The sequence below is a fragment of the Gossypium arboreum genome, chromosome 4 (genome assembly GCF_025698485.1).
Source record: "Gossypium arboreum isolate Shixiya-1 chromosome 4, ASM2569848v2, whole genome shotgun sequence".
NCBI classification, from domain to species: domain Eukaryota; kingdom Viridiplantae; phylum Streptophyta; class Magnoliopsida; order Malvales; family Malvaceae; genus Gossypium; species Gossypium arboreum.
The window spans coordinates 43,773,080-43,798,685 of NC_069073.1; the positions used below are offsets into that span (position 1 = coordinate 43,773,080).

Sequence of the window (25,606 nt, forward strand, 5' to 3'; positions counted from 1 at the left end):
CCAACAATACATCAAATATTCTATTATAGATTTATATATCTAAGTACATATGATCCTTTTATGTTCCAACAGTTATGCATATGTATAATAAAGTTAATTAATTAATAATCACCTAACAATTACCTAACTTTAATAATTAGTCACTGTGAACTTATAGGAACTATCAGTAACATTTACTTATCCTAATAAAGTTGAATAAACATTTAAACCCACTTAATTATTTGACGGTTCTTTAAGAAACAATAATATTTAACATTATTTCCTATATTAATATTTATAGCTATACCTATTGTATGCACTAATGAGATATAAAAACAAGGTTATTCGAAAAAGCAATCACGGCCATAGAATATAAACAATAAACGGAATAGAAAAAATGCAAAAAAAAAAATCTATTAATCTATATAAAAAAAAAGTTGGTAACTATTGCACACATATCACTTATAATTACTAGATATAAAAAAAAATTACACTATTATTATACGTGATATAAGTGGTAGATTTTGAAATGATGGTCTCCGCAAATATATGCATATATATACAAAGGGCGAGGCCTACAGATATAAGTTCATAGTGGAAACTGGAAACTATTGTGTTGAGTTGGTTAGTATGGAACGTGTATATGGTGAAATGGAGTCGCAATGTTCAACAGATAAAGGTGATGGGACTGTAGTAGGGTTTGGTAGAGGAGTGGAAGTGGTGGATATTAAGAAGCTTAGTGCTGAGGAGCGCCATGTTTTGATAGAGAAGCTTATCAAAAACATAGAGAAAGATAACCTCCGGTTGTTGCACAAGACTAGAAAAAGACTGGACAGGTCCTAACCTAATTTCCCTTTGTTTGTTCCTGTGAAAAATAAAATAGAATAAAATAAATAAAAATAAAAAACACATAAATTTTACGTGGAAACCCTTTCGGGAAAAAAACCACGGGCAGAGGAGAAGAAAATTCACTATGTTGAAAAATTTTTACTCAAATACAAGAGGAATAGACTATGTCTATTTATAGGCTTGCAAAGCCATATTCTAGTAGGATTGAAACACCTTATCCTAATCAATATAAAATAGATGGAGTTTAATAAGGTTTAAAAACCTTATTCTAAAATAAAATAAAAGAAGTCTAGTTCTATATGGATTTTACTTTTATTTTATTTTCCATCGTATTTTATTTAAATAAGAATTTGGGTCACTTAATTCTAACAATCTCCACCTTGACACAAATTCTCAATGAACAAGTTCTTCATCGCGAACTTTCAATAAACAAGTTCTTCACCTCTTCCAAAAAACCCCTTAAGGGTTTAACTTCAACAATGAACACCAACCAAGTCTAAGCAATGCTCAAACTTGGTTATAGGAAGTGACTTAGTCATCATATCTGCAGGATTTTCATGAGTGCTAATTTTGCTCACAACAATATCACCACGAGCAATAATATCACGAACAAAATGATACCGAATATCAATGTGTTTTGTTCTCTCATGAAACATTTGATCTTTTGTAAGAAAGATGGCACTGACCGTCACAAAATCGTGCTGATTTGAAGGTCTTCATTGAGTTCACTAAATAGTCCCTTCAACCAAATAGCTTCTTTACAAGCCTCAAGAATCGCCATGTACTCACTTCAGTGGTAGACAAAACGATCGTAGTTTGCAAAGTGGCTTTCCAACTAATTGCACAACCTCCGATTGTAAAGACGTAACTCGTGAGAGATCTTCTTCTATCAAGGTCTCCAGCAAAATCAGCATCAACATACCCTATAACTCCATCTTTAGTTCTTCCAAACTGTAAGCAAACATTAGTAGTGCCTCGTAAGTATCTTAAAATCCACTGAACTGCTTTCCAGTGTTCTTTACCAGGATTCGCCATGTATCTTGCTAACCTGCACGGATGGCATATGATAAATCTGGACGTGAACAAACCATAGCATACATGAGAGATCCTACTGCACTAGAGTATGGAACATGTGACATGTACTCAATCTCATTATCTGATTGAGGAGATAAGGCCGATGAAAGTCTGAAATGGGCTGCTAAAGGAGTACTAACGTGCTTAGCATTCGCATATTGAACTCAAAGAACTTTCTCAATGTACCCTTTCGACTTAGGTACAATTTACTTGCTTTTCTATCTCGAGAATCTCCATACCAAGTATCTTCTTTGCTGGTCCTAAATCTTTCATCTCAAATTCTTCACTTAGTTGGGCTTTAACCTTTCTTATCTCTCTTTATCTTTTGTTGCTATCAACATGTCATCAACATAAAGAAGTAGATACACAAAAGAACCATCACTGCTTTTTCTTAAAGTAGACACAACTGTCAAAACTACTTCTTTTGAAATTATGAGAAGTCATAAAGGAATCAAACCTCTTGTACCATTGTCTTGGTGATCTGTTTCAAACCGTAAAGGGACTTTTTAGCAAGCAAACATAGTCCTCTTTTTCGAGACTATAAAACCCTCCGTTGTTGCATGTAAATATCTTCCTCAAGTTCTCTATGCAAAATGCGTTTTACATCTAACGCTCAAGCTCCAAATCATGCATGGCAACAATACCAAGCAAAGCTCGAATCGAACTATGCTTAACAACCGGAGAGAACACATCTGTGAAGTCCACTCGAATTTGATCAGAACCCTTTGCAACAAGCCTTGCTTTATATCCGGTTCTTCAACTCCTGAGTCCTTCTTTCTTTTTAAACACCCATTTACAACGAAACCTTTTTACCTTTAGGAAGTTTTACAAGATCCCATGTTCTGCTTTTTGTGGAGTGATTCCATCTCCTCTTGCATAGCAAACATCCACTTTTCTCGAGTCTTCACAACTAATCGCCTCGTAATAATTAAATGGCTCTTGATTCGCATCTATATCTTCAGCCACATTTAAAGCATAAGCAACTAGATCAACCTCGGCATACTTCTTTGGAGGTTTAATTTCTCTTCTTGTCCTGTTTTTGGCGATAGAGTATTGCGGTGAAGAAGCAACTCTATTCTCAATTTTTGTACTGGCTTGAGGAGTTGATTCTGTATTAATCTGATGCTCCACCTGCTTTTGGTTTTCTTTATTGGAAGAGTCTTTAAGAGATAAGTTAGGTAGCATAGCAGTTTCATCAAAAACAACATCTCCGCTAATCACAACTTTTCTATTTTCAGGACACCATAACTTATAGCCTTTTACACCAGCTTTATAACCAAGAAAACACATTTAATGGATCTCGGTTCCAATTTTCCATTATCAACATGAGCATACGCAGACACCCAAAAATCTTTAAATCGTAATAATTAGCAGGATTACCAGACCATACCTCTTGTGGAGTCTTTTTCTCAATGGCAACGGATGGAGATCGGTTGATCAAAAAACATGCAGTAGAGGCTGCTTCTGCCCAAAATGACTTCGGTAAGTTGGCATTTGACAACATACATCGAACCTTCTCCATGATCGCTCGTTCATTCGCTCGCAACGCCGCTTTTTTGTGGAGTATGACGAATATCAAGTGTCTCATGATCCTTCCGACTTGCACAATCTATTAAACTCATCGTAGCGTAACTCTAAGCCATTGTCTGCACGGAGGTATTTTATCTGCTTTTCCGTCTGCTTTTTCAATCATAATTTTCCAAGACTTAAATGTGGAAAACACATCGCTTTTCGCTTGGGAAGAACGCCCAAACTTTTCGGAAAAATCATCAATAAAGGTTAGCATATAATTAGCTCCACCTCTCAAGGCACTCGACGGCCCCCACGATCGTAATGGATATACTCCAACGCTTCCTTCGTGTTATGGATTCCTCTAGTGAATCGAACTCTCTTTTGCTTCCCAAAACACAGTGCTCACAGAAATTCGGTTTGCAAATTCCTTGCCCATTAAGAAGTCCTCTTTGCTTAATTTCGCCATGCCATTCTCACTCATATGCCCTAGGCGCATATGCCAAAGTTTAGTAATATCATCATCGACAAGGAAGAGGAAGCGACAAATGCATCACCAAGAATAAAGAAACCTCAGAAACATATAACTTGGCAATCTTTCTTTGCCCTTTCATCACAACAAGGACCCTTTGAAATCTTTAAAACCCCACTTTCAGGTGTGTATCTGCACCCTTTTGAATCAAGAGTACTCAACGAAATTAAATTTCTTTTCAATTCGAACATGCCGCACGTCACTAAGTGTTCGACAACTCCATCAAACATCTTAACTTTAATTGTTCCAACACCGCGATTTTACATGAAGCATTATTTCCCATCAAAACAACACCTTGAGATCATCGTTTCATAAGTTGTAAACCAATCCCGATTGGGACTCATGTGGAAGGTGCAGCTGAATCAAGTATCCACTCTCGCTTACTTTAGAATCATTGATGAAGCAACTAGAAGTTCACCATCGCTGTAGTCTTCTACAACATCACTTCACCGAATTTTCCGTTTGTTTTCCCTTTGATTCGCAGCCTCCCTTTTAATCTTATTTTGTAGCTTAGAGCACTCAGATTTAATGTGCCCTTTCTTCTTGCAGAAGTTGCAAGTTTTACCTCTATTTGAAGATTTCGATCTACCCTTAGATTTACCACGAGGATTCCGTTCCTGTGTTCTACCACGATCATCATCAACATTCCGGTCTTGTCTCCCACGAACAATGAGACCCTCTCCCGAGAGTTGGGTTTAACCACAAGATGCTTCATCTTATCATACGAGGTTAAAGAATCATAAACCTCATCAACTGTGAGAGACTCGCGGCTATATAAAATCGTGTCTCTAAAGGTTGAATAAGACGGGGGCAACGAACAAAGTAGAATCAACCCTAGATCTTCCTTATCATACTGAACCTCCATGGCCTCCAAGTTTGAGAGAATTTCTTTAAACACTTGTTAAGTGTTCGTGTACGACGCACCTTCCTCCAAACGATGAGCATAAAGACGCCGCTTCATATGCAACTTGCTTGTTAGAGTTTTCGACATACATATTTGTTCTAGCCTCTTCCATAATGCAATGCAGTTTTCTCTTTCATCACATCCCGCAAAATTTCGTTGGACAAATGCGAGATGTAATTGTGTTAATGCCTTTCGATCCTTACGCTTCTTCTCTTCATCTGTTAATGTCGAAGGCATCTTATCTATCCTAGCAGGGCATCCTCTAGATCCATCTATGCAAGAACGCTTGCATCTTAATTTGCCACAACGCAAATCGGTGTTGCGATCCAACAATGAATTTCATACTTCAAAGACGCCATTACCGTGATCGAGATGAATAACCCTAAGCTCGAGATACCAATTTGTGAAAAATAAAATAGAATAAAATAAATAAAAATAAAGAACACATAAATTTTACGTGAAAACCCTTTCGAAAAAACCACAGGCAGAGGAGAAGAAAATTCACTATGTCGAAAAATTTTACTCAAATACAAGAGGAATAGACTATGTCTATTTATAGGCTTGCAAAGCCATATTCTAGTAGGATTGAAACACCTTATCTAATCAATATAAAATAGATGGAGTTTAATAAGGTTTAAAAACCTTATTCTAAAATAAAATAAAAGAAGTCTAGTTCTATATGGATTTTACTTTTATTTTATTTTCCATCGTATTTTATTTAAATAAGAATTTGGGTCACTTAATTCTAACAGTTCCATTTAGACATGTAATCTAAATCACTGGTTATTATATTTGTTTGTAGAGTTGGTGTAAAGTTGCCCACGGTGGAGGTGAGATACAGAAATCTTAGCGTGGAAGTTGAATGTGATGTGGTTCATGGGAAGCCTCTACCCACGTTGTGGAATTGTCTTCTGTCCGTTCTCTGTGTAAGTAGTATGAAGGAGAAGCTTTTTTTCAAAGATTGCTAGTAAATGAATTGGAATTTTGTTTTTGGACAGTACCCTGCAGTAAGGCTGTTTGGTTTTAAGACGCACCGAGCCAAAATATAATTATAAGTGATTAAGGTTTGCAAAAGCAAACATGGAAGTTTTTAAAATTAATTTAATTATATATGTGCATAATCATGATGGGTGGCAAAAGAAAATATGTAAAGACCATATGTATTAAAAATAAAACAAAAATCAATATAACTTTTGTTGAAATAGAAAATTGAGATTTTAAATATTTTTGTGTCGTAAGTTTTTTTTTTTCGAATGTGTTTTAAATTTAAGTTTTGTTTAATTTATTTTTAAAAATATTTTAAGTATAAATTATTTTTTATAAATTTTATAAAGAAAATATAAAACAATCTCATAATTATATTTATTATTTTAAAAATAATATAAAGTTTTCTAAAAATATTATCAGATTAATTTAAATATTTTATAATATTAAGTGGAGAGGTGTGATGCATTGGGGTATTTATGGAATGGCGGCAAAAAGAAAAAGATATTTGTACTCTTACGCGGAAAAAGATGCAATAAATTAGTAGCCCTTCTTTTATTAAGCATCTACTCCTTTTGTGATATATCGGAATAGAATCATATTCAACTCATTCATATCTTGTACATTCTTTCAACATTATGCAATGTAATAAGTTTTCAAAACATAACTCCTACATTCCCTTGGTTAATTATTAATATTTTTCTTTTGAGTAAGATCAACATTTTGAATATCAAAATATACTTTTGTGTTTTGAAATTTAATTTTAAAATTTCAGTTTATTTATTTTTGAATTTAAAATGCATATTCAATTATTAATACCATTAAAATTTTTCATTATATTTGCTAATATGATAATTTGAAATTAAAAAAGATACTTACTTAATAACCATATAACTAAAAAAATATTGCAATGGACTTGAATTTAACAAATAATTTTAATAGCATTAATAACTCTTAAAATTTCATCAACATTTATTCAAAACAAAGTATTTGAATTAATCAATGAGATTGTAAAATTTTGAGGTACCCAATTATGTCAAAAATTGAAGTATAAAGATCGAATCTAAATTTTATTATAGTATAGAAATCAAAATTGAAATTTAATCATTATTATGTAATTTGAAATTTGAGCGTATTACATAGACTAAATTTAAATTTTTAGTGAAGAAAAGGATGGTATAGGTGATTTGATTTAAAATTTTGAAACAATAGTTCAGAGCCATAGCTAGGGGGATTGACCCCCTAAATTTCATTTAACCTTTTAAAAAGTTCACATTAGTAAAAGTAAAATTACAGTTTATCCCCTTAAAAATGATAAAAATTTGATTTAACCTTTTAAAAAGTATAATGATAAGGCTATTCAAATGTTAAAATTATATTTTTACTATAGTAAAAATTATAATTTAATTTTTAACCCTAAAATATTTACTGAATTCCACCTTCTACAATTTGTCTGCAGGCAGCGTCAATGCCGTCTTTGCTCAGGAAAGGAAAGAAGGAATAACTAATTATGTATTTAATACTGTAAATTGTCAAAATTGACTTTTCAATATTAAAATTGTCAAAGTAAGTAAATATTGTTCATTATTAAATTTAAAATGGGTATAGAATACTTTTTAATGTATTGTTAGTGTATAAGTCTTATGTATTATCGTGAATTGTAACACATTATTATTTAATTAAAACAAAAATATGGAAGACTTGTAAATAAATACTAATAATTTTATTCAAACATTATTAAACATTAATCAAAACTATTATAAAGAAATATTAATAATTCTCGAATTTAAGATATTGGATTTATGAATTTAGAGTTTAAGATTTTAGCATTTTTATAATTAATTTAAGATGCAATATTATTATTTATCGATGGTGCGTGAGATCTATATACCAACAATACATCAAATATTCTATTATAGATTTATATATCTAAGTACATATGATCCTTTTATGTTCCAACAGTTATGCATATGTATAATAAAGTTAATTAATTAATAATCACCTAACAATTACCTAACTTTAATAATTAGTCACTGTGAACTTATAGGAACTATCAGTAACATTTACTTATCCTAATAAAGTTGAATAAACATTTAAACCCACTTAATTATTTGACGGTTCTTTAAGAAACAATAATATTTAACATTATTTCCTATATTAATATTTATAGCTATACCTATTGTATGCACTAATGAGATATAAAAACAAGGTTATTCGAAAAAGCAATCACGGCCATAGAATATAAACAATAAACGGAATAGAAAAATGCAAAAAAAATCTATTAATCTATATAAAAAAAGTTGGTAACTATTGCACACATATCACTTATAATTACTAGATATAAAAAAATTACACTATTATTATACGTGATATAAGTGGTAGATTCTGAAATGATGGTCTCCGCAAATATATGCATATATATACAAAGGGCGAGGCCTACAGATATAAGTTCATAGTGGAAACTGGAAACTATTGTGTTGAGTTGGTTAGTATGGAACGTGTATATGGTGAAATGGAGTCGCAATGTTCAACAGATAAAGGTGATGGGACTGTAGCAGGGTTTGGTAGAGGAGTGGAAGTGGTAGATATTAAGAAGCTTAGTGCTGAGGAGCGCCATGTTTTGATAGAGAAGCTTATCAAAAACATAGAGAAAGATAACCTCCGGTTGTTGCACAAGACTAGAAAAAGACTGGACAGGTCCTAACCTAATTTCCCTTTGTTTGTTCCATTTAGACATGTAATCTAAATCACTGGTTATTATATTTGTTTGTAGAGTTGGTGTAAAGTTGCCCACGGTGGAGGTGAGATACAGAAATCTTAGCGTGGAAGCTGAATGTGATGTGGTTCATGGGAAGCCTCTACCCACGTTGTGGAATTGTCTTCTGTCCGTTCTCTGTGTAAGTAGTATGAAGGAGAAGCTTTTTTTCAAAGATTGCTAGTAAATGAATTGGAATTTTGTTTTTGGACAGTACCCTGCAGTAAGGCTGTTTGGTTTTAAGACGCACCGAGCCAAAATAAGCATTATTAACAATGTTAGCGGCATCATAAAGCCTGGAAGGTATGAAAGCCTTAGAATTAATGCTTGATTGATTGATTGATAGATATGTATGTAATTCAATGAGATTTTGTGCAGGATGAGCCTGCTGCTTGGCCCTCCTGGATGTGGGAAGACCTCCCTGTTGAAGGCACTTTCAGCGAATCTAAACGGATCTCTCAAGGTATCACCAACATTCTTTCTTAGAAAAATGGCTTTTCCTCTATAATATTTTTATATTCACTCAACTATTCCTTGAATTGGATGAAACTTAAATGACAAGAAAGTTTTTAACGCTTATTTTCTATTCACAAGATTTAAAAGTATGATTTTTCTTACGAATTTAAATTTGATAATTGTTCTCATATAAAAATTTAAAATTTTTCTTTTTCTTTTAAATTGAGCCTTGAACTTAATAAATGTTTTTGTATTGAATTTCAACTTTTTATCTAAGTTAATTCTTAAAACCTTTAAGTTTAGGCCCTAATATATAAACAATTGTCAATATCAAACACTTCACTTAAACAAAAAATCAAGTCTAATATAAAAATAATTGTCAAGTTTAAAACCTAATTTGAAAAAAAAACTAAATTTAGACCCAAATAATGATTTAATCTTTTTTAAATACATCAAATATTTTTTTATGAGAATCAAAATTTTCTAATAATTCATTCAGCTTTAGAGCCACTTGGCAAAGATTTAGATGAGTTGTATTTGAACATGACCTTAGTTCAATAATAAAAATAAAATTGATTCTAGTTTTAACTTAGATCTACAAGTAGGGACGTTTTGTTGGTGTATAAAAGTCACGATTAATTCAGCATTTACTTAAACTCATATTCCTAATATCCATGATGAAATTTTTTCTTAGATGTATGGAAGTAACAATATCATAAAATGAAGTGATATATACATACACACAATTATATATATATATATATATATATAATCAAGTCTTCTATTTTTGTTGCAGAAAAGAATAAATCTACCTTCCTTGTGAGCGCACCAGCAACTTGATATAGAAATAATATAACATATCATATCATACCATATTAAAATATGATATAAAATATAAATATGTGGCATAATATAATTTCTAATTTTGTAAAATAATTCATTTATTATATTTAATATATTAATTTTAAATAATTAATATTGTAAGAGGTATATATTTTAAATAAAAAATATTCTTTTCAAAAATTATAATTATTTTTAAACATTTTATGTATATAAATTAAATTTGTTAAGAAAACATACTTAAGAATCAATTAATTTAGTAAGGACTATTTTGTCAAAAGGTTAGTAGGGACTATTATAGTAAAATAGAAGAGGTATTTTAGAAATAGTTAAAATAGAAAAATGGGAGGACTATACCTATAATTTAGAAAGGCTGGGAGTCGTTTTCTAAGATATATATTAGACGATCGAACCCTTTTTTTTATAAAACGACACTAAATAAATATGGTCTAACATGGTTGGTCAAATAATGGTGGTCTCTTTTTTTTAATATTTTATTGGTTAAAATATGAGATAAATTTCTATATTTTTTCAAGTTTGAAATTAATTTTTTTATTTTTATATTTCAATGTTCAGGTCAAAATGTTAATATTGTTAATTTTTCTCTGAAACTTGTTGGTGTGACATTAAAAAAATAATACTCACTTAGTAACTATATAATAACAAAATGACGTTATAATAACCTTAAATTTAATGGAAAAATTTAACGGTGTTAATAGTTGGATATTAATTTTGAAATTTGAAAGTAAAGGAATATATTTTCAGAAATAAAAGTACAAGGACTAAATTTTAGAATTTTGAAATTTACAAGGACTTATGGCGATTTTGACCATTTTAGTTTCTCTAAAATAATAAAAAATTATATAATTATATAAAAGAAATTATGTATAAAAACTATGATAATTTTTCATACAAAATGATATATGATAAAAACCTTTTAGTGAATAAACTATAAGATACAATAAAAGTATATTAAAAGTTAATTGCACTGAACATCCCCAATCTATGACCTTTATTTTAATTGGTCCTAAACTTTAAAACATTTTAATTACATCTCTAAACTATCAATGTTATATTAATTAAGTTCTTTTGTTACTAAAATCGTTAATTTAACTGTTAAATGATGTATCGATATTATGTGACATAGTTTAAAATTAAAATTTAAGAAAAATGAATACTATAAAATAGATACATATTTTAGAAATCTTAATTTTAAGTTTTTCAACGCTTTTATAGAAGTTTTACTGTTTACTATTTTTTTTTTTTTAGCTTTTATATTTAAAAGTTATGCGACAATGTTCTATTTATTTCTTTTAGATTTAGCTATATAAGGTTTGACATGTTATTTATCAGTTAATTTAATGGTTTTAACAATAAAAAGACCTAATTGATATAACGTGAATAGTTTAAGGATGTAATTAAAAATTTTAAAGTTTAAAGACTAATCTAAAATTAAGGTAATAGTTTGAGAAAGTCTTGTGCAATTAAATCTTAAATTAAAGATAATAAGAAATATAATTTATTTTGTTAAGTTTTCGTTTTAAATATACTATTCATATAATGTTGTGAAAGCAGGTTGTCAAAATGCAAAAAGTATATAATAGGCTAAATTTATAGAAAAAGTAAGATGGTTTGAAGAATCTCTATTTTTTGGGTTGATTGTAATAGGTAAGCGGGGAAGTTTCTTATAATGGATACAAACTAGAAGAATTTGTTCCCCAGAGGACGTCAGCATATATAAGCCAAGATGACTTGCATATTCCGGAGTTGACAGTCAGGGAAACTCTTGATTTTTCTGCTCGTTGTCAGGGTTTAGGCAACCGACAAGGTGCTATTTCATTAATCAATATTTTGTATTCTTTTCCCACTATTTTTAGCAAAAAAGTATAAAAAAAATTTGAATTTTGTTGAGAGCATGTCTCACTCCCTCAATGATGAAGATACTGTTATGGATGTTTCTATACTCAATTTTAGTTTCGAGATTTTGTCTCCCTATTTTGATACTCGAAATAACATTTATCTCTTCTGTTCGTATATTTTCTGGCTTGGTTGGTACTCAATAACATTTGTTATATGGTTATGAAGAATTAATGATGGAGGTAAGCAGAAGGGAGAAGGAAGCAGGGATTGTTCCAGATCCAGATATTGATGCTTACATGAAGGTATATGACAAAACAAGATGAAGTTTAAGTGTCAGAATATTTGGTTTGAACTTTAATTTTTTGGATTTTGCATATAGTTTGTTCTTCTAGTGGATGTTATTTGAGAAATTTATAAATTATAACAATTTGGTCTGATTATACAGGCTACATGGGCAAGCCGAACCCTTCAAACGGACTACATACTAAAAGTAAATTTTGGTGACCAAGCTTAATCATGCTTCCTTTTATAATGCGTAGGTCTTATGTTTCCAAACCCTTGACACTGCAGATTCTTGGACTTGATATTTGTGCTGGTACAATAGTTGGAGATGCCCTTCAAAGAGGTATCTCTGGTGGTCAGAAGAAGAGGGTGACCACAGGTAATCATTTCATGTTGAATAGTTGAGCTATTCAATCTTGTGTTGATATACATGTATGTAAATTGTGCAGGGGAGGTCATTGTTGGCCCTATAAAAACTTTATTTATGGACGAAATTACCAATGGGCTTGACAGTTCCACAGCATTTCAAATTGTTTCTTGTCTCCAGCAACTGGTGCATATCACAGACGCAACTTTGTTGGTCGCATTGCTTCAGCCTTCACCTGAGACCTTTGAGCTTTTCGACGACATTATATTGATGGCTGAAGGAAAAATTTTATATCATGGACCACGTGACGCCGTTGTCGAATTCTTCGAAAGCTGTGGCTTTAGATGTCCTCAAAGGAAAGAGATTGTAGACTTCCTTCAAGAGGCAAGTGAAATCCAGTTTCAATTATTCTTTTTTTCTCGTAACCCCAGAGTATTTGTGTTATTTCTTCAGCTTGAAGTTTGATATATGAGTATGCTACAGGTATTATCCAAGAAAGATCAAGCACAATACTGGTACAATACTGAGTTACCCTACTCCTACTTTTCAGCCGATGTGTTCTCCGAGAAATTTAGAGCATCTCTTTTGAGAAAACGGATAGAGGAGGATCTGTCAGAGCCATATGATAAATCTCAATGCCACAAGAATGCTCTTTCCTTTAATTTCTATTCTGTTTCAAGATGGGAAATCTTCAGAGCTTGCATGTCAAGAGAAGTTCTCCTCATGAGAAGGAACAAATATTTGTATATATTCAAATTCACTCAGGTCTCGTTTTATTTATATTTATATCATCATCATCTCTGCTTTAGTTTTGGAAACATAAATTGAGATGTAAGTGTTAACTTAAAAACTTGTTTCATGGCAGGTTGTCATCATTGCAATTGTGACAATGACTTCATTTCGTAAAAGTGATATGGATATTGATGCGCTTCATGCAAATTACTACTTGGGAGCAATATTTTATGCAGTCTTGATACTTGTTGTTGATGAATTTTCTGAGCTAGCCGTGACTGTTTCTAGACTCTCAAGTTTCTACAAGCAGAAAACGTTGGGGTTTTACCCAGCATGGGCTTTTGCAATCCCATGTATTATTTTAAAGATTCCCGTTTCATTTTTTCAGTCCCTGGTTTGGACATCTCTTACCTATTATGCCATAGGATACAGCCCTCAAGTTTGGAGGTGAGTGAGTTTCAAAAACTCTAATTTTTGAAAGAAATTATTGGCACTCAGGTTTCTGTGACCTTTACCTTTACCTTCTTTCAGGTTCTTCCGTCAGTTCCTTATGTATTTTACTATGCAAGTATCATCGGCATCCCTGTTTCGTTTCTTGGCATCCGTTTGCCAAACTATGGATTCTTCAATAGCAGCTGCCACTCTTATAATTTTCACGAAACAGATAGTTTGTGGCTTCATCATGCCACAATGTAGTATAGTTCTTAATAAGTATGAAACCTACTAACAATCAATGATGATTCCTTTAATGTTATTCCTTTGGTTACAGCATCCATGCCAAGCTGGTTGAGGTGGGTGTTTTGGGTTTCCCCAGTCACATATTCAGCCATAGGGCTCTCAGGAAATGAATTACATGCTCCAAGATGGCAAAGGGTAAGGGTAATGACATCTCTCTCTCTCTCTCTCTCATCAATTTGACCATTATTTTTTCGAATTAAATTTCACCATCAGCCTTTTAAAAAGAGTTGAATTGTTAAACTTTTAACAGAAATACTAATTAAAACGCTAATATTTTAATCATGGTAGCCTACATGATAGTTCATGTATCATTCATGCTATTTTTTTTATGAACTTATATATATATATATATATATATATATATTGAATTTTGAACTTATTTTTGTTTTTAAATATTTTTATAAAGTTTAATTTATTTGTTGACTTGATATCTAAAATAAATAGCGTCATGTCAGCATGAAGTACATGTAGACTACCATGCAATTTGTCACATCAACATTGTTAAAAAATTAACATTTTAGTTAACATTTTCATTAAAAAAGTGATTTTGACTTTTTTTGAAAGACCAATGGTCAAATTTAACTAAAAAAAAAAAGAATAAGAGCCAAATTGACAAAAGATATAAATGTTGAGGGCTAAATTTAATATTATGCCTTTTGTTAATCCGTGAAACAATTTAACAACAATTTAACTATAGTAGGATAGGTCCAATTTAGCCCTTAACGCTTACATCTTTTATTATTTATTAATTTGACCATTGACTTTTCAAAAAGAGATGAATTCAACCCTTATTTTACAATGAATTGAATTGTTAATTTTTTAACAGAAATATTGGATAAAATGCTAAATATTTAATCATGTCAGCTCGCATGACAATCCATAAGTCCTTCATACTATGATTTTTAATTTTATGAACTTTATATATATTTTGGAATTTGAATTTATTTTTATTTTTTTTTATAAATTTTAAATTATTTGTTGATCTAACATATAAGAAAAATAGTCTCATGTCAGCATAAAGTACATGTGGATTGCTATGCGATTTTTAATGCCAACGTTGTTAAAAAAACTTAATGTTTTTGTCAATATTTTCGTTAAAAAAATATTTTGAATATTTCTAAAATGTTAGTGGCCATAAGAGTCAATTTAATAAAAGATGTAAATGTTGAGAGTTAAATTTATTATTATAGCCCATGAAACATTTTAACAATAATTTAATAACAATTTAATAAGAGTAGGATAGGTCCGATTTCCTATACAACCTTTCCGGTAAAAGCTAATAACAACTAGGTATTGACATAATAGAAAATATAAAGCGATCGTTTTAATTTGATAATAGTAGAAATGATATTATTATTAGCATTTTTTTTTGTGAGAGAATAGATAATTGAACATGGTGAAAATGTTGGTCTTGTGAATTTTCAAAACACAAATAAATATAAAACTTCACCATTTGGTATAAATAATTAACATAGCTATGTTGGAAATTTAAAAATTTAGGGATGAGATACAAGCCTATAATATTTAAGTCACCCAAGATGGAAACTCGACTCAACATTGGTATAACGTCAAGTTTTAAGATCAACTAGACAAAGTACATCATTAGTATGTGACTACTAGCGCTATAAAATGATCTATAATATATCATCTTAAGGTAAAAATGTTAGGTGCCCATAATGATAAAGTAAGGATGAGCGATATAGTCTTAATAGACTTATAGCGTAAATATGTTTGAGTGTTATAATTACAAGAATACCCTCGGTGAGATCTCTATATGTGAGTGAAAGTGTGACCGCTTCTAATAACTCAGGGCTTGACTCTAATAGCACTCATGAAAAGAGGTTATAGACACTAACTATAATAGTGTTCATGAATATTGTGCATTGATTGGTATTGAAATTGTTACGTGAGATATGTTCTGTTAATCAAATGGGATAGTTGGCTCAATGCACAGTCTACTATGCAATTTCGAGTAACCTTAACATGTTTTTGCTAAGTGAATGTTCAATTGTAAGATACCTTCATTTATGCAATTGATTTATAAAATTATCAAAATTTAGAATATTTTGAAAATTAGGGGAAATTGTTGGAACATTTTCAAAATATTTGTAATGTTCCAATAGTTACAAATGAAAGGTTATAAGTGATCATAAAGTTATATCACTTGGCTATTGACCAAGAGTTGTCATTATTCATAATGATAATGTATGTCTCTTTAATACGAAACTTATGTCACTTAGTTAATTAATAAAAATTATAATTATTCAAGTATATATTTATTGAATAGATAAATTTATTGGTAATATAGGCGACTATCTGAATAAACATGTTGAATAGTTATATCTTTATGAAAAGATATGAAAACTCTTATAAATAGGAGTAAACTTTCATTTGAATGTACCACAACCAAAAACATAAAAACAAAACTTCTTTCTATTCTCCTATCATCTTTTATATTCAAAGATTGTTTTATAAAAATTCCTACAAAAGTTTTTATTTATTTATTATTATTATATAATTTGATACTCTTGCTATGCTCTGCTTAATGCTCAGTGGATTATTTTTCGTCAGTACAAAACATAGGTAGTCGTTGAATTTCATTGTGTCATCGAGATTCATTTACCTAAAACTTTTTTGTATACCAAAATATAGATAAAGTGAATAAAACCTTAAACATAGTGACATGGTTCATACCATGAAAATCTCTTAACTAGACATTACACCAATCACCCAATTTCAAATCCTACTGATAGATGTTAAAAGATATTTTATTTGCTAGGGCATACCATTTTTATCCCATTGTTTTTTTTAACCAATTAATTTTATTATAAGTATAATAACAAATTTAGTATTTAACATTTATATCTTTTGTCACTTTGGCCCTTACTATTATTTTTAAGCTAAATTTGGCCATTAACCTTTTAAAATAAGTCGAATTCAACCATCAACATTTCAAAAATATTTGAATTGTTATTTTAATAGAAATATTGACTAAAACACTAAATTTTTAATTGAACTTTTATGAACTTCATATATATATATATATATATATAGAATTTTGAACTTGTTTTTATTTTTGAATATTTTTATAAATTTTAAATTATTTGTTGATATGCTATATAAGACAACTAGTATCAGGCAACATAAAGCACATATGTGTTGTCATGTATTTGTCACACTAACATTGTTAAAAATTTAATATTTTAATTAACATGTTCGTTAAATAAAAATAATTTAATTCTTTTAGAAGATTAATAATCAGATTTAATTAAAAAACAATAAACATCAAATTGATAAAAATATAAAGGTTAAAATTAATCCATGAAACAGTTTAAGAACAATTTAATGACACTAGGATATGTCCAATTTTCTATACAAAGCGCTTTGGTAGTAAAAGCTGATAACAACCGAGTACTGAGTACTGACATAGCTCGTTTCTGGTTTCCTGCTGGTCCTGACATAGCCCACATCTACCATCAACTCCCATATCCCATGAAATCAGTCCGTTCTTGGTATGCAGTCTATCTTGGATGGCCATTCAAGCCACCAGCAAATGCTTAGGGATCTGTAAAGGAAACCATGTAGCCTTTCCAGATATATGTTTTTAGGAAACTTCCAAACTAGTGAAGCCTTCTGATAGGTGATGAATGCAGAGATACATTCCTTACCCGCATGGAAATCCCCATTTTGCTCAGTATTTGTCCAGATGGGAGTCAGAAGTCTCACATTTGTCCTTAAAATGTGCCTTAAAAACTAGCTTTTGAGATCATGTTTTAAGTTTCCTTTTTACTCAACATGACATGTATGATGTATCTTAACACAAACAAATGGAGATCCTATGAAAGCTAGAAGTCAACTTAATTTATTTTCCTCATCCCTCATAGCCAAGTAAAACAAATTCATTCTTTGCTTATTTTGCAGGTCCAGGAAACAAACTCTACATTAGGCCAAGAAATACTAAAAAGCCATGGATTTGACTTTGAAGAATATTTTTTCTGGATTTCAATTGCCGTATTACTTTGTTTTGCTTTAGTGTGGAACATTGGATTTACTTTGGCCCTAAGTTTCTTGAATCGTAAGCTCCATTCTTTTACTTCATTGTTTTCCAGAGAAGAGAAACAGATAGTTACTCATTTTTCACTCGTTTAAACTCATTCAGCCCCTGGATCTTCTCGAGTTGTCATTTCTCATGAAAAGCTTTCCACAATAAGGAAAGGAGATTCTCTCAATGGTTCAGATAAGGAAGATGTGTCTAAAAAGGAAGAATCTAGTAAAGGTTCATTCTTTTATCTTCATTTCCTAAAATCACTGCTTTTTGTTTGAACTATTATTCATGTCTGCCTTCACAGGGAGAATGGTATTACCTTTCGATCCCTCAACATTAACATTTCAGAATCTCCAATACTGTGTTGACACACCTCAGGTAATTACGCCATCTTTTCCTTATGCAACATAACCATAGAGAACCAATTTGGGAAGACTTCATTAACCCTGACATGACTTCTTAATCCTTGTATGCCTTGCTTTTTTGTCATGTTTTATGATATCTATACAAATTTTATTGTGCTAAGAATCGTAATGCTCATTGTGAACAGAATATCATGTTTCAGAATTTGTGTTAACATGTGTTTATGTTTAACATATATTTCGTGTTTTACTTATATTATGTATATTCACTAGCCATTGTTTAACACAATACTATTTATATCATTATGGTTTTTGTCCTCTTTAATTTTTAATATCTTTTAAACTTAAATTGTATTTTTTTATCAAATTATCATAAAATGAATGAAAAAGTTGATGTCGTATTGCCACAAGATGGTATATTAATATTTAATTATTTTTTAAAATAAAAATATTTTTATTAATTTTAATGAGTTTTAATTTTTAAAATTTTTAAAAATAATTAAATATTAATGTGTCATTTATGTGATAATTTATGTATACATTATATTAGTAAAATTAATTAATGTTACTTTTTTTATGAATTGATAAAATATAAATTTAAGAGTTAAAGAAAAAAAAAAAAGGGAAACTAAAAGAAGGGGTAAAAGTTATATATATATTTGTAAAATTGGAGTTATGCCTGCTATTATTGGCGCATTGTTTGACAATGTTCTTAGGAAATGAGAAAAGGAGGGAATGCCCACAGAAAACTTAAAATACTTTCAGATATCACCGGAGCAGCTAGGCCAGGTGTTCTAACAGCACTGATGGGGGCTACTGGAGCTGGGAAAACTACTCTTCTTGATGTTCTTGCAGGGAGAAAAACAATAGGATGCATAGAAGGCGAAATCAGAGTTAACGGTTACCCTAAGGTTCAAGAAACATTTGTTAGGATATCAGGTTATTGTGAGCAAAATGATGTACATTCTCCTCAAATCACAGTGAAGGAATCTTTGATTTTTTCTGCTTGGCTGCGCCTTCCTGCTTGTATTGATTCAAAAACTAAAACTGTAAGTCCTCAAAGATGTAGAAATGCTGATTCTTTTCTATCAAAATTCATGGTAATTTGACTTAAATCTGCTGGTTTAATGGATTCCGCAGGAATTTGTGCAAGAAGTTATTGAGACCATTGAACTTGGTGGAGTGAAGGATGCTTTAGTTGGCACACCTGGTCTTAGAGGTCTATCAACGGAGCAACGGAAACGACTTACAATAGCTGTGGAACTCGTTGCTAATCCTTCTATAATATTCATGGATGAACCTACCACAGGCTTGGCTGCAAGAGCTGCCGCCATAGTCATGCGTGCGGTGAAGAATGTAGCTGATACAGGTAGAACAATTGTTTGCACGATCCACCAACCGAGCAATGACATATTTGAATCATTCGATGAGGTGAAAAATCCATTTCTTAGGCTAGAATTATTTGGACCATTATATTTCCTTGCCATCATGAAAAAGTTGAATAAAAGAATCCTATACTCTCTTTTAATGCTCAGTTGATTTTTCTAAAACCTGGTGGGAGTGTGATCTACTATGGGCCAATAGGACCACATTCAAGTAAGGTTACAGAATATTTTGAGGTTAGTTGCCCACTTTTGCTTCTTCCATTTTCTGATAAATGTACCGAGCTTATTGCTTCCTGAGCATAACTGCCGCCTTCTATTCTTCATGATAGAATATACCTGGGGTGCCCAAGATCAAAGATAATTGCAACCCGGCGACATGGATTCTAGAGGTTGCTTCAGCTTCAGCAGAAAGAGAACTTGGGATCGACTTTGCCGAAATTTACAAGAATTCTGCCTTATATGAGTAAGTTAAATTAGAACACTTAGTAATTCTTGTGTTTTCTAAAGTTGAACCAGGAGCCAGTGATTTCTTCTTTAGATAGATGTTCTTGTCTAGACCTTCTAATGTTTATATTGTGGTGATGGATTCAGTTTACAAGTTTTCCCATTCCCAGTTGTTTGGTTCCATTGCTGGCTCTATTCATAACTTAAAAGCATTATTTTCTTTTTCAATTAATTGCATATCCCTGGTAGCCGGGATGCTTAAATATAGTTGAGAGTAGTATTAGTGGATATTTATAAAGGTGCGAATGAACCATTCTTTTCCCTGGTAGGAACAACATAGAGCTTGTAAGGGAATTGAGTAATCCAGCTTCAGGTCCAGGTTCAAGAGAAGTGCATTTTCCAACCCAATGTGCTCAAAACTACTGGGGACAGATCAAAAGTTGCCTATGGAAACTCCATTTATCTTATTGGAGAACTCCTTCCTATAACTTGATGCGTTTCTTTTTCACTATCTCAGTCTCTTTGATCTTGGGCCTACTGTTCTGGAACCAAGGAACGAAAATGTAAGTGTAGTTAAATTTGTAAAGGAATCATTATTATTATAGGCAGCAGTTCTGGTGATACATTTTGATAATCTTCTACTCATTACAGAAACAACCAACAGAGTTTATTCAACATTTTTGGTTCAATGTATGGTGCTGTGATATTCCTCGGATGCAACAGTGGTTCAGCTGTTCAACCATTTGTGGCAACTGAGAGAGTCATTATGTATCGAGAAAGATTCGCAGGGATGTACTGTTCCTGGTGTTATACCCTTGCACAGGTAACATAAAAACACATGAACTTAATAAATATTATAATACAGTGAACACAGCTATAACATGTAAAAGTAATATGAATGAATTGCAGGTGTTGATTGAGATACCATATCTATTTACACAAGCGGTAGTGTTTGTGATACTCACATATAGTATGATAGGGTACTATGTGACAACATATAAGGTGTTTTGGTACTTTTATGCTATCTTCTCTACACTGCTGGGCTTCAACTATTTAGGGATGCTTCTTGTCGCTTTGACACCCAATGTCGCAATAGCTGGAGCTTTAACCTCTTTTTTCTATCCATTGTTTAATCTTTTCTCTGGCTTTTTGCTTCCCAAATCGGTAAGTTGTTTGCATCTCATTACTCTTCATCCTTCTTCTCCTAAAGAAATATATATTAAATTTGCTGTTACTAATATTAATCTTACTCAGAATGTGGTTATGTAATATTCCAACATACTGTGTAACATTTAGACTTCCAATTTGTTCATATTTTTTTATGTTTTCCACCTAATCGTTAATAATTATTAAGTTTAGGTTTACACGTGAGTAAAAGGTAAATCTTAGCTCATATTCTTGAATATAAAGGAAAAGAAAAACGTAAATAAAATAATAATTTTTTTGTTGTTTATGTAGAAAATACCTGGCTGGTGGATCTGGATGTATTATTTAGTGCCCACATCTTGGACTTTGGATGTGTTGATGACTTCACAATATGGAGATTTAAATGATGAAATTGTGGCATATACTCAAACTACAACAATAGCTAAACTGCTAGACCAATATTTTGGGTTTGGCAATCATCACATTATGCTTTCCGCAGTTGTTCTCTCTTCTTATCCCTTAATTTATTCATCACTTTTTGTATTTTTTATCAAGCGTCTCAACTTTGAGCGAAGATGAATTATTTTCTCCTAATTTGTCGTAAGAAATTAACATGTAATGATTTTCTCAATAAGTTAGAATTCTTTGTATTTAATTCTCTGTATTATTTTGCAAATTCTAAAGCATATGGATTCCTTTATACATGAACAAAATCTTAGTTGGATCAGTTTGTTTCCTCTTGAGAACATTATATCTAAGAAAATCCCAGCTAAATAATTAATTACTCTTTTGTTTAAATTATTATTATTATTATTATTTATGCAAATTTGTTGTTTTGAGTAAATTTGTTTTACAATCACAAGCATTGTAGGACTAAATGACACATCCTAATCAGCTGCTTAAGAGGCTAAGCACTACATAATCTTCGATAATGGATGTTGGACTTTTTGTATCAAAACTCTTAATTGTTGACTAAATTGGTCAACATCCGATCTAATTGGCTCTACCTTCCAATGTAACTGGTTTTCATCAATAAAAACCTCCTCCATCGATTTTGAGAATCCTAGCAAATACATTGTTCAACATTAAGCATTTGAACCTTAGTTAATAGTTATTGTGTAACACCCCAAAATAGGGGATAGGAGTTTTAGGGGTAATGCAACAGTTTGATTTTGGGCCTAGTCGGAACAGCGGTTTTGGAACCACTATTCTAAGGCCGGAGAAAATTATTTTGATGTTATTTTATATGTTATAATATAATTTTATAAGTGCATGTAAATTTTGATAAGTTAATTTTAGCGATTTCTAGTCCAATTTCGAAAAAGGACTAAATCGCGTAAAAGGTAAAAGTTGTGTTTTGATACCTAAGGTGTTAAATTGCTTTGTGTCTTAAATTGGGGGACTTTAAAGTGAAATTAGACCCCTAAATAAAGCATGACCAGTCATGGGGGAAAAAAAATTATTGAAAAGTCAAAATTAGGTGAAATTTGGTCACCAATATTGACTAGTTTTATTATTAACAAATCAAAACGAAAAAGCTATCATTTTTCTCTTCTCCTCCACCGAAATATGCAGCAAAGAAAGGGTTTTGAGAGCTTGAAATTTTCAGCCACTTTAAGCCCTAACAAGTAAGTGATCTTTGCTTGTTTCTTGATGATTTTTATATTTTTGGAATCCCTAAAGCCTAAGCTTTCAAATGAGGGGTCTAGTTTGCAAAATGATGAAGAGTCTAGGGTTTTTCCATGAGAGTAAATGTGTTTTTTTGCTGTGTTTTTATGGAAGATTATGAGTCCTAGTTGTCTAATAAACAACTTTTGTGAAAGAAATTACATGAAAACACCTTAAAAAGGGCTAGTTTGCTAAGTTGTAAGATAAGGTGTTAGTGTGTGTAATAATGATTTTTGTGAGTTTCCATAGTTATGAAAATGGTTTATCTAGGCTTAAGGAGTAATGAAATTGAATAAAAATCTTGTTTCGAGCCTAGGGGCAATTTGGTAATTTTGGCAAAATATAGGGGCAAAATTGTAAAAATTGCCCAAGTATGTCAATGGACTAATTTGATTAGTACATTGTTTTAATAAGTTGAATGTGATGTTATAGATGATGAAAATCAAGATTTGGACTTAGAACGGAAAGAAATCGATTAAGGGATGATTACGTCTTTTTCACCTTTGTGGTATCGAGGTAAGTTCGTATGTAAACAATACCATGCTATAAATGTATTTAAATGTTATCATTACATGAATTGTGCAAATATTAAGTGTATGTGATTAATAGAAATATGATAAAACAAAGCTTTAATAGGCGAGGAGAAATCCCGTTTGAACCTTAGGAATAGAATAGGATACGAGTGACATGTCACTAGGAATTATGAGTCTAGATGACTAGCTCGAGAGTGAGCATTTAAATGTCATGAGATATGAGGTAGCTTTAGCTACAATTGAGGCACCTATGTGCAAAGGTTTTTCCGAGTATCCAATTAGTATTCCGAGTGTTCAATGGGTAATTCGAGGAAAAAGTTGATGATGGTCCCAATGAGGTAAGTCATTGATGAGTATGCACGTGAGTTATGTTACGAGTTGTGCAGGTATGTACACTAAGCCCATGAGAATGCCTTGGTATGTGAATGATCATAAATATGTGTTCTTACCATGATGGGTGAAATGATGTTGTATGAATTTTGTGAATAGAGTAACTTAGCCTTGACAGATTTGAGTTACTGCAGTAGTGTAACTTTGAAAATACACTAAAAATAGTGAAAAATGATTTAAAAGCTTAATAAAATATGAGAATAAATCTTATTGAGTCTAGGTTCTTATAAAAGAAACCGTGTAAGCAAAAGAATTTCCTAGAATGAGATATTTGAAGTTGTGTGAGACAGAGTCAGAATGAATTCGAAATCCCCTGTTCTGATTTGACAAAATCATTATAAATTGTAAAAAAATATTTATGAGCTATGATTTATATTATTAGAATCCTTAATGATTCTAGTTTCAAGATAAATAGACAGGAACATTATTCGAGTCCTGTGATATGAGATAATTGAACTTTAGTACAGAAGGGTCGGAACTGTCAGATAGTGAATCAAGGGTAAATTTGAGGAATAAACTGTACTAATTGGCTAAACAAAAAATTCTGGAAATTTTATGATAGAAATTTAAATGAGTCTAGTTTCAAATAAAATTAACGGAACTTAATTTGGGGTTTCGTAGCTCTAGATATAAATAATTTAGTGATTGTTGCTCAGGAAGACAACTTGTTGTGAACTTGAGAATATGTTGTAAACGTTGATAAAACGTGTTAATGAGTTGCTTATTGTTTTCATAAGAACTTACTAAGCTTAAAGCTTACCTCCCTTTCTTTCCCATGTTCCCTAGTGTTGCCAGGTTAGCTCGGATTGGAGGTCGTCAGAGAGATTATCACACTATTGAGTTAACGCTATCGATGTAAATAAATCCTAGTATTTTGAGTCTATGGCATGTATAGTGTCTTAATGTTGAGTATGTGATATTATGATTTAGCCAAAGGATTGGCTTGTTATAAATGTAGTATGTAGTCATGTAAATTGGCCTATGTCGGCTAATGACGTTATGGGCCTATACGATTATTCTTATGCATGTATGTTATTATCTCTTGTGATGTGGCTAATAACATGTATGCCTAGAGATTGAATTGAGATTCATTGATGAGTTAGTAACTGATGCAAGATTAAGTGATTAGTAAACAGTTAATAATGCCTCATGAATGGTTTGTGATTATGATTATGCATGCCTAGTGATGGACATGAGGTTTGTGACGTAATGATAGTTATGACAAGTATGTGGTAATGATGTGAGTAAATTTTATAATATTTATTGCATAAGAAATTAACATGAACATAACATGTTTGTAGATGTTTAAGAGCTCAGTATGCCATGTTGTATGTTATTGGATAAGTATGTGTGCATATGTTGTGAGGGTGACAAATGGCTTGGAAAATAGCCTTATAATTGTCTACACTTGTAGACACACGGGCGTGTGTCTAGACAGTGTGTGACACACGGTCTATCGCCATGGGCGTGTGTCATGACCGTGATTTAAAGTCAGTGTTGCACACGGGCTAAGGGCACGGACATGTCCCAAGCCACATGGGCGTGTGTGACTACACGGTCTATATCCACACGGACGTGTGGAGCCTTAAAGTACGAAATTTCTCAAGTTTTTCTTAAGTTTTCGGTTTAGTCCCAAACCGCCTCTAATCATGTTTTGGGCCTCGTGAGCCTGATTAAGGGATGAAATGTATGTGAAATGAAAAGTTTTAAATTGATCGAAATTTTACGGCCCGATTTTTTTGTGTGATTGATTGAGTTTAAGTTAGGTAACA

General features: G+C 31.5%; 2 protein-coding genes across 4 annotated transcripts; both read left to right on the forward strand.

Moving 5' to 3' along the window:
- The first annotated feature begins 299 nt into the window (after positions 1-299).
- LOC108455570 (pleiotropic drug resistance protein 3-like) lies at positions 300-5,896 on the forward strand. Its single transcript, XM_017754118.2, has 3 exons — positions 300-815; positions 5,650-5,773; positions 5,846-5,896. The coding sequence occupies exons 1-3, from the start codon at positions 529-531 to the stop codon at positions 5,894-5,896; spliced, it is 462 nt and encodes a 153-aa protein (XP_017609607.2). The 5' UTR covers positions 300-528.
- A 2,266-nt stretch (positions 5,897-8,162) lies between these two features.
- Positions 8,163-21,956, forward strand: LOC108457419 (pleiotropic drug resistance protein 3-like). Of its 3 annotated transcripts, none has more exons than XM_017756471.2 (24): positions 8,163-8,528; positions 8,605-8,728; positions 8,801-8,889; positions 8,965-9,049; positions 11,551-11,710; positions 11,968-12,044; positions 12,188-12,232; positions 12,313-12,403; positions 12,474-12,775; positions 12,875-13,156; positions 13,257-13,570; positions 13,655-13,815; positions 13,893-14,002; positions 17,783-17,936; positions 18,021-18,137; positions 18,211-18,284; positions 18,985-19,317; positions 19,409-19,699; positions 19,804-19,887; positions 19,983-20,116; positions 20,427-20,660; positions 20,749-20,920; positions 21,007-21,261; positions 21,556-21,956. In XM_017756471.2, the coding sequence occupies exons 1-24, from the start codon at positions 8,242-8,244 to the stop codon at positions 21,820-21,822; spliced, it is 4,242 nt and encodes a 1,413-aa protein (XP_017611960.2). In that variant the 5' UTR covers positions 8,163-8,241; the 3' UTR covers positions 21,823-21,956. The 3 variants fall into 3 exon arrangements, with proteins under 3 accessions (XP_017611960.2, XP_017611961.2, XP_052883144.1); XM_017756472.2 differs by having other exon boundaries at positions 13,893-13,996; XM_053027184.1 differs by lacking the exon at positions 8,163-8,528 and adding an exon at positions 9,839-9,861 and having other exon boundaries at positions 8,677-8,728.
- The last annotated feature ends 3,650 nt before the right edge of the window (positions 21,957-25,606 follow it).

Bases quoted from the DNA above. Each gene is read 5' to 3' on its own strand.
- LOC108457419 (XM_017756471.2), top strand. From the start codon at position 8,242: ATGCATATATATACAAAGGGCGAGGCCTACAGATATAAGTTCATAGTG. The intron at 11,711-11,967 runs GTGCTATTTCAT...ATGGTTATGAAG, and splicing joins GGGTTTAGGCAACCGACAAG to AATTAATGATGGAGGTAAGC. The intron at 18,138-18,210 runs GTTCATTCTTTT...CTGCCTTCACAG, and splicing joins AAAGGAAGAATCTAGTAAAG to GGAGAATGGTATTACCTTTC.
- LOC108455570 (XM_017754118.2), top strand. From the start codon at position 529: ATGCATATATATACAAAGGGCGAGGCCTACAGATATAAGTTCATAGTG. The intron at 816-5,649 runs GTCCTAACCTAA...ATTTGTTTGTAG, and splicing joins ACTAGAAAAAGACTGGACAG to AGTTGGTGTAAAGTTGCCCA. The intron at 5,774-5,845 runs GTAAGTAGTATG...GTTTTTGGACAG, and splicing joins GTCTTCTGTCCGTTCTCTGT to TACCCTGCAGTAAGGCTGTT.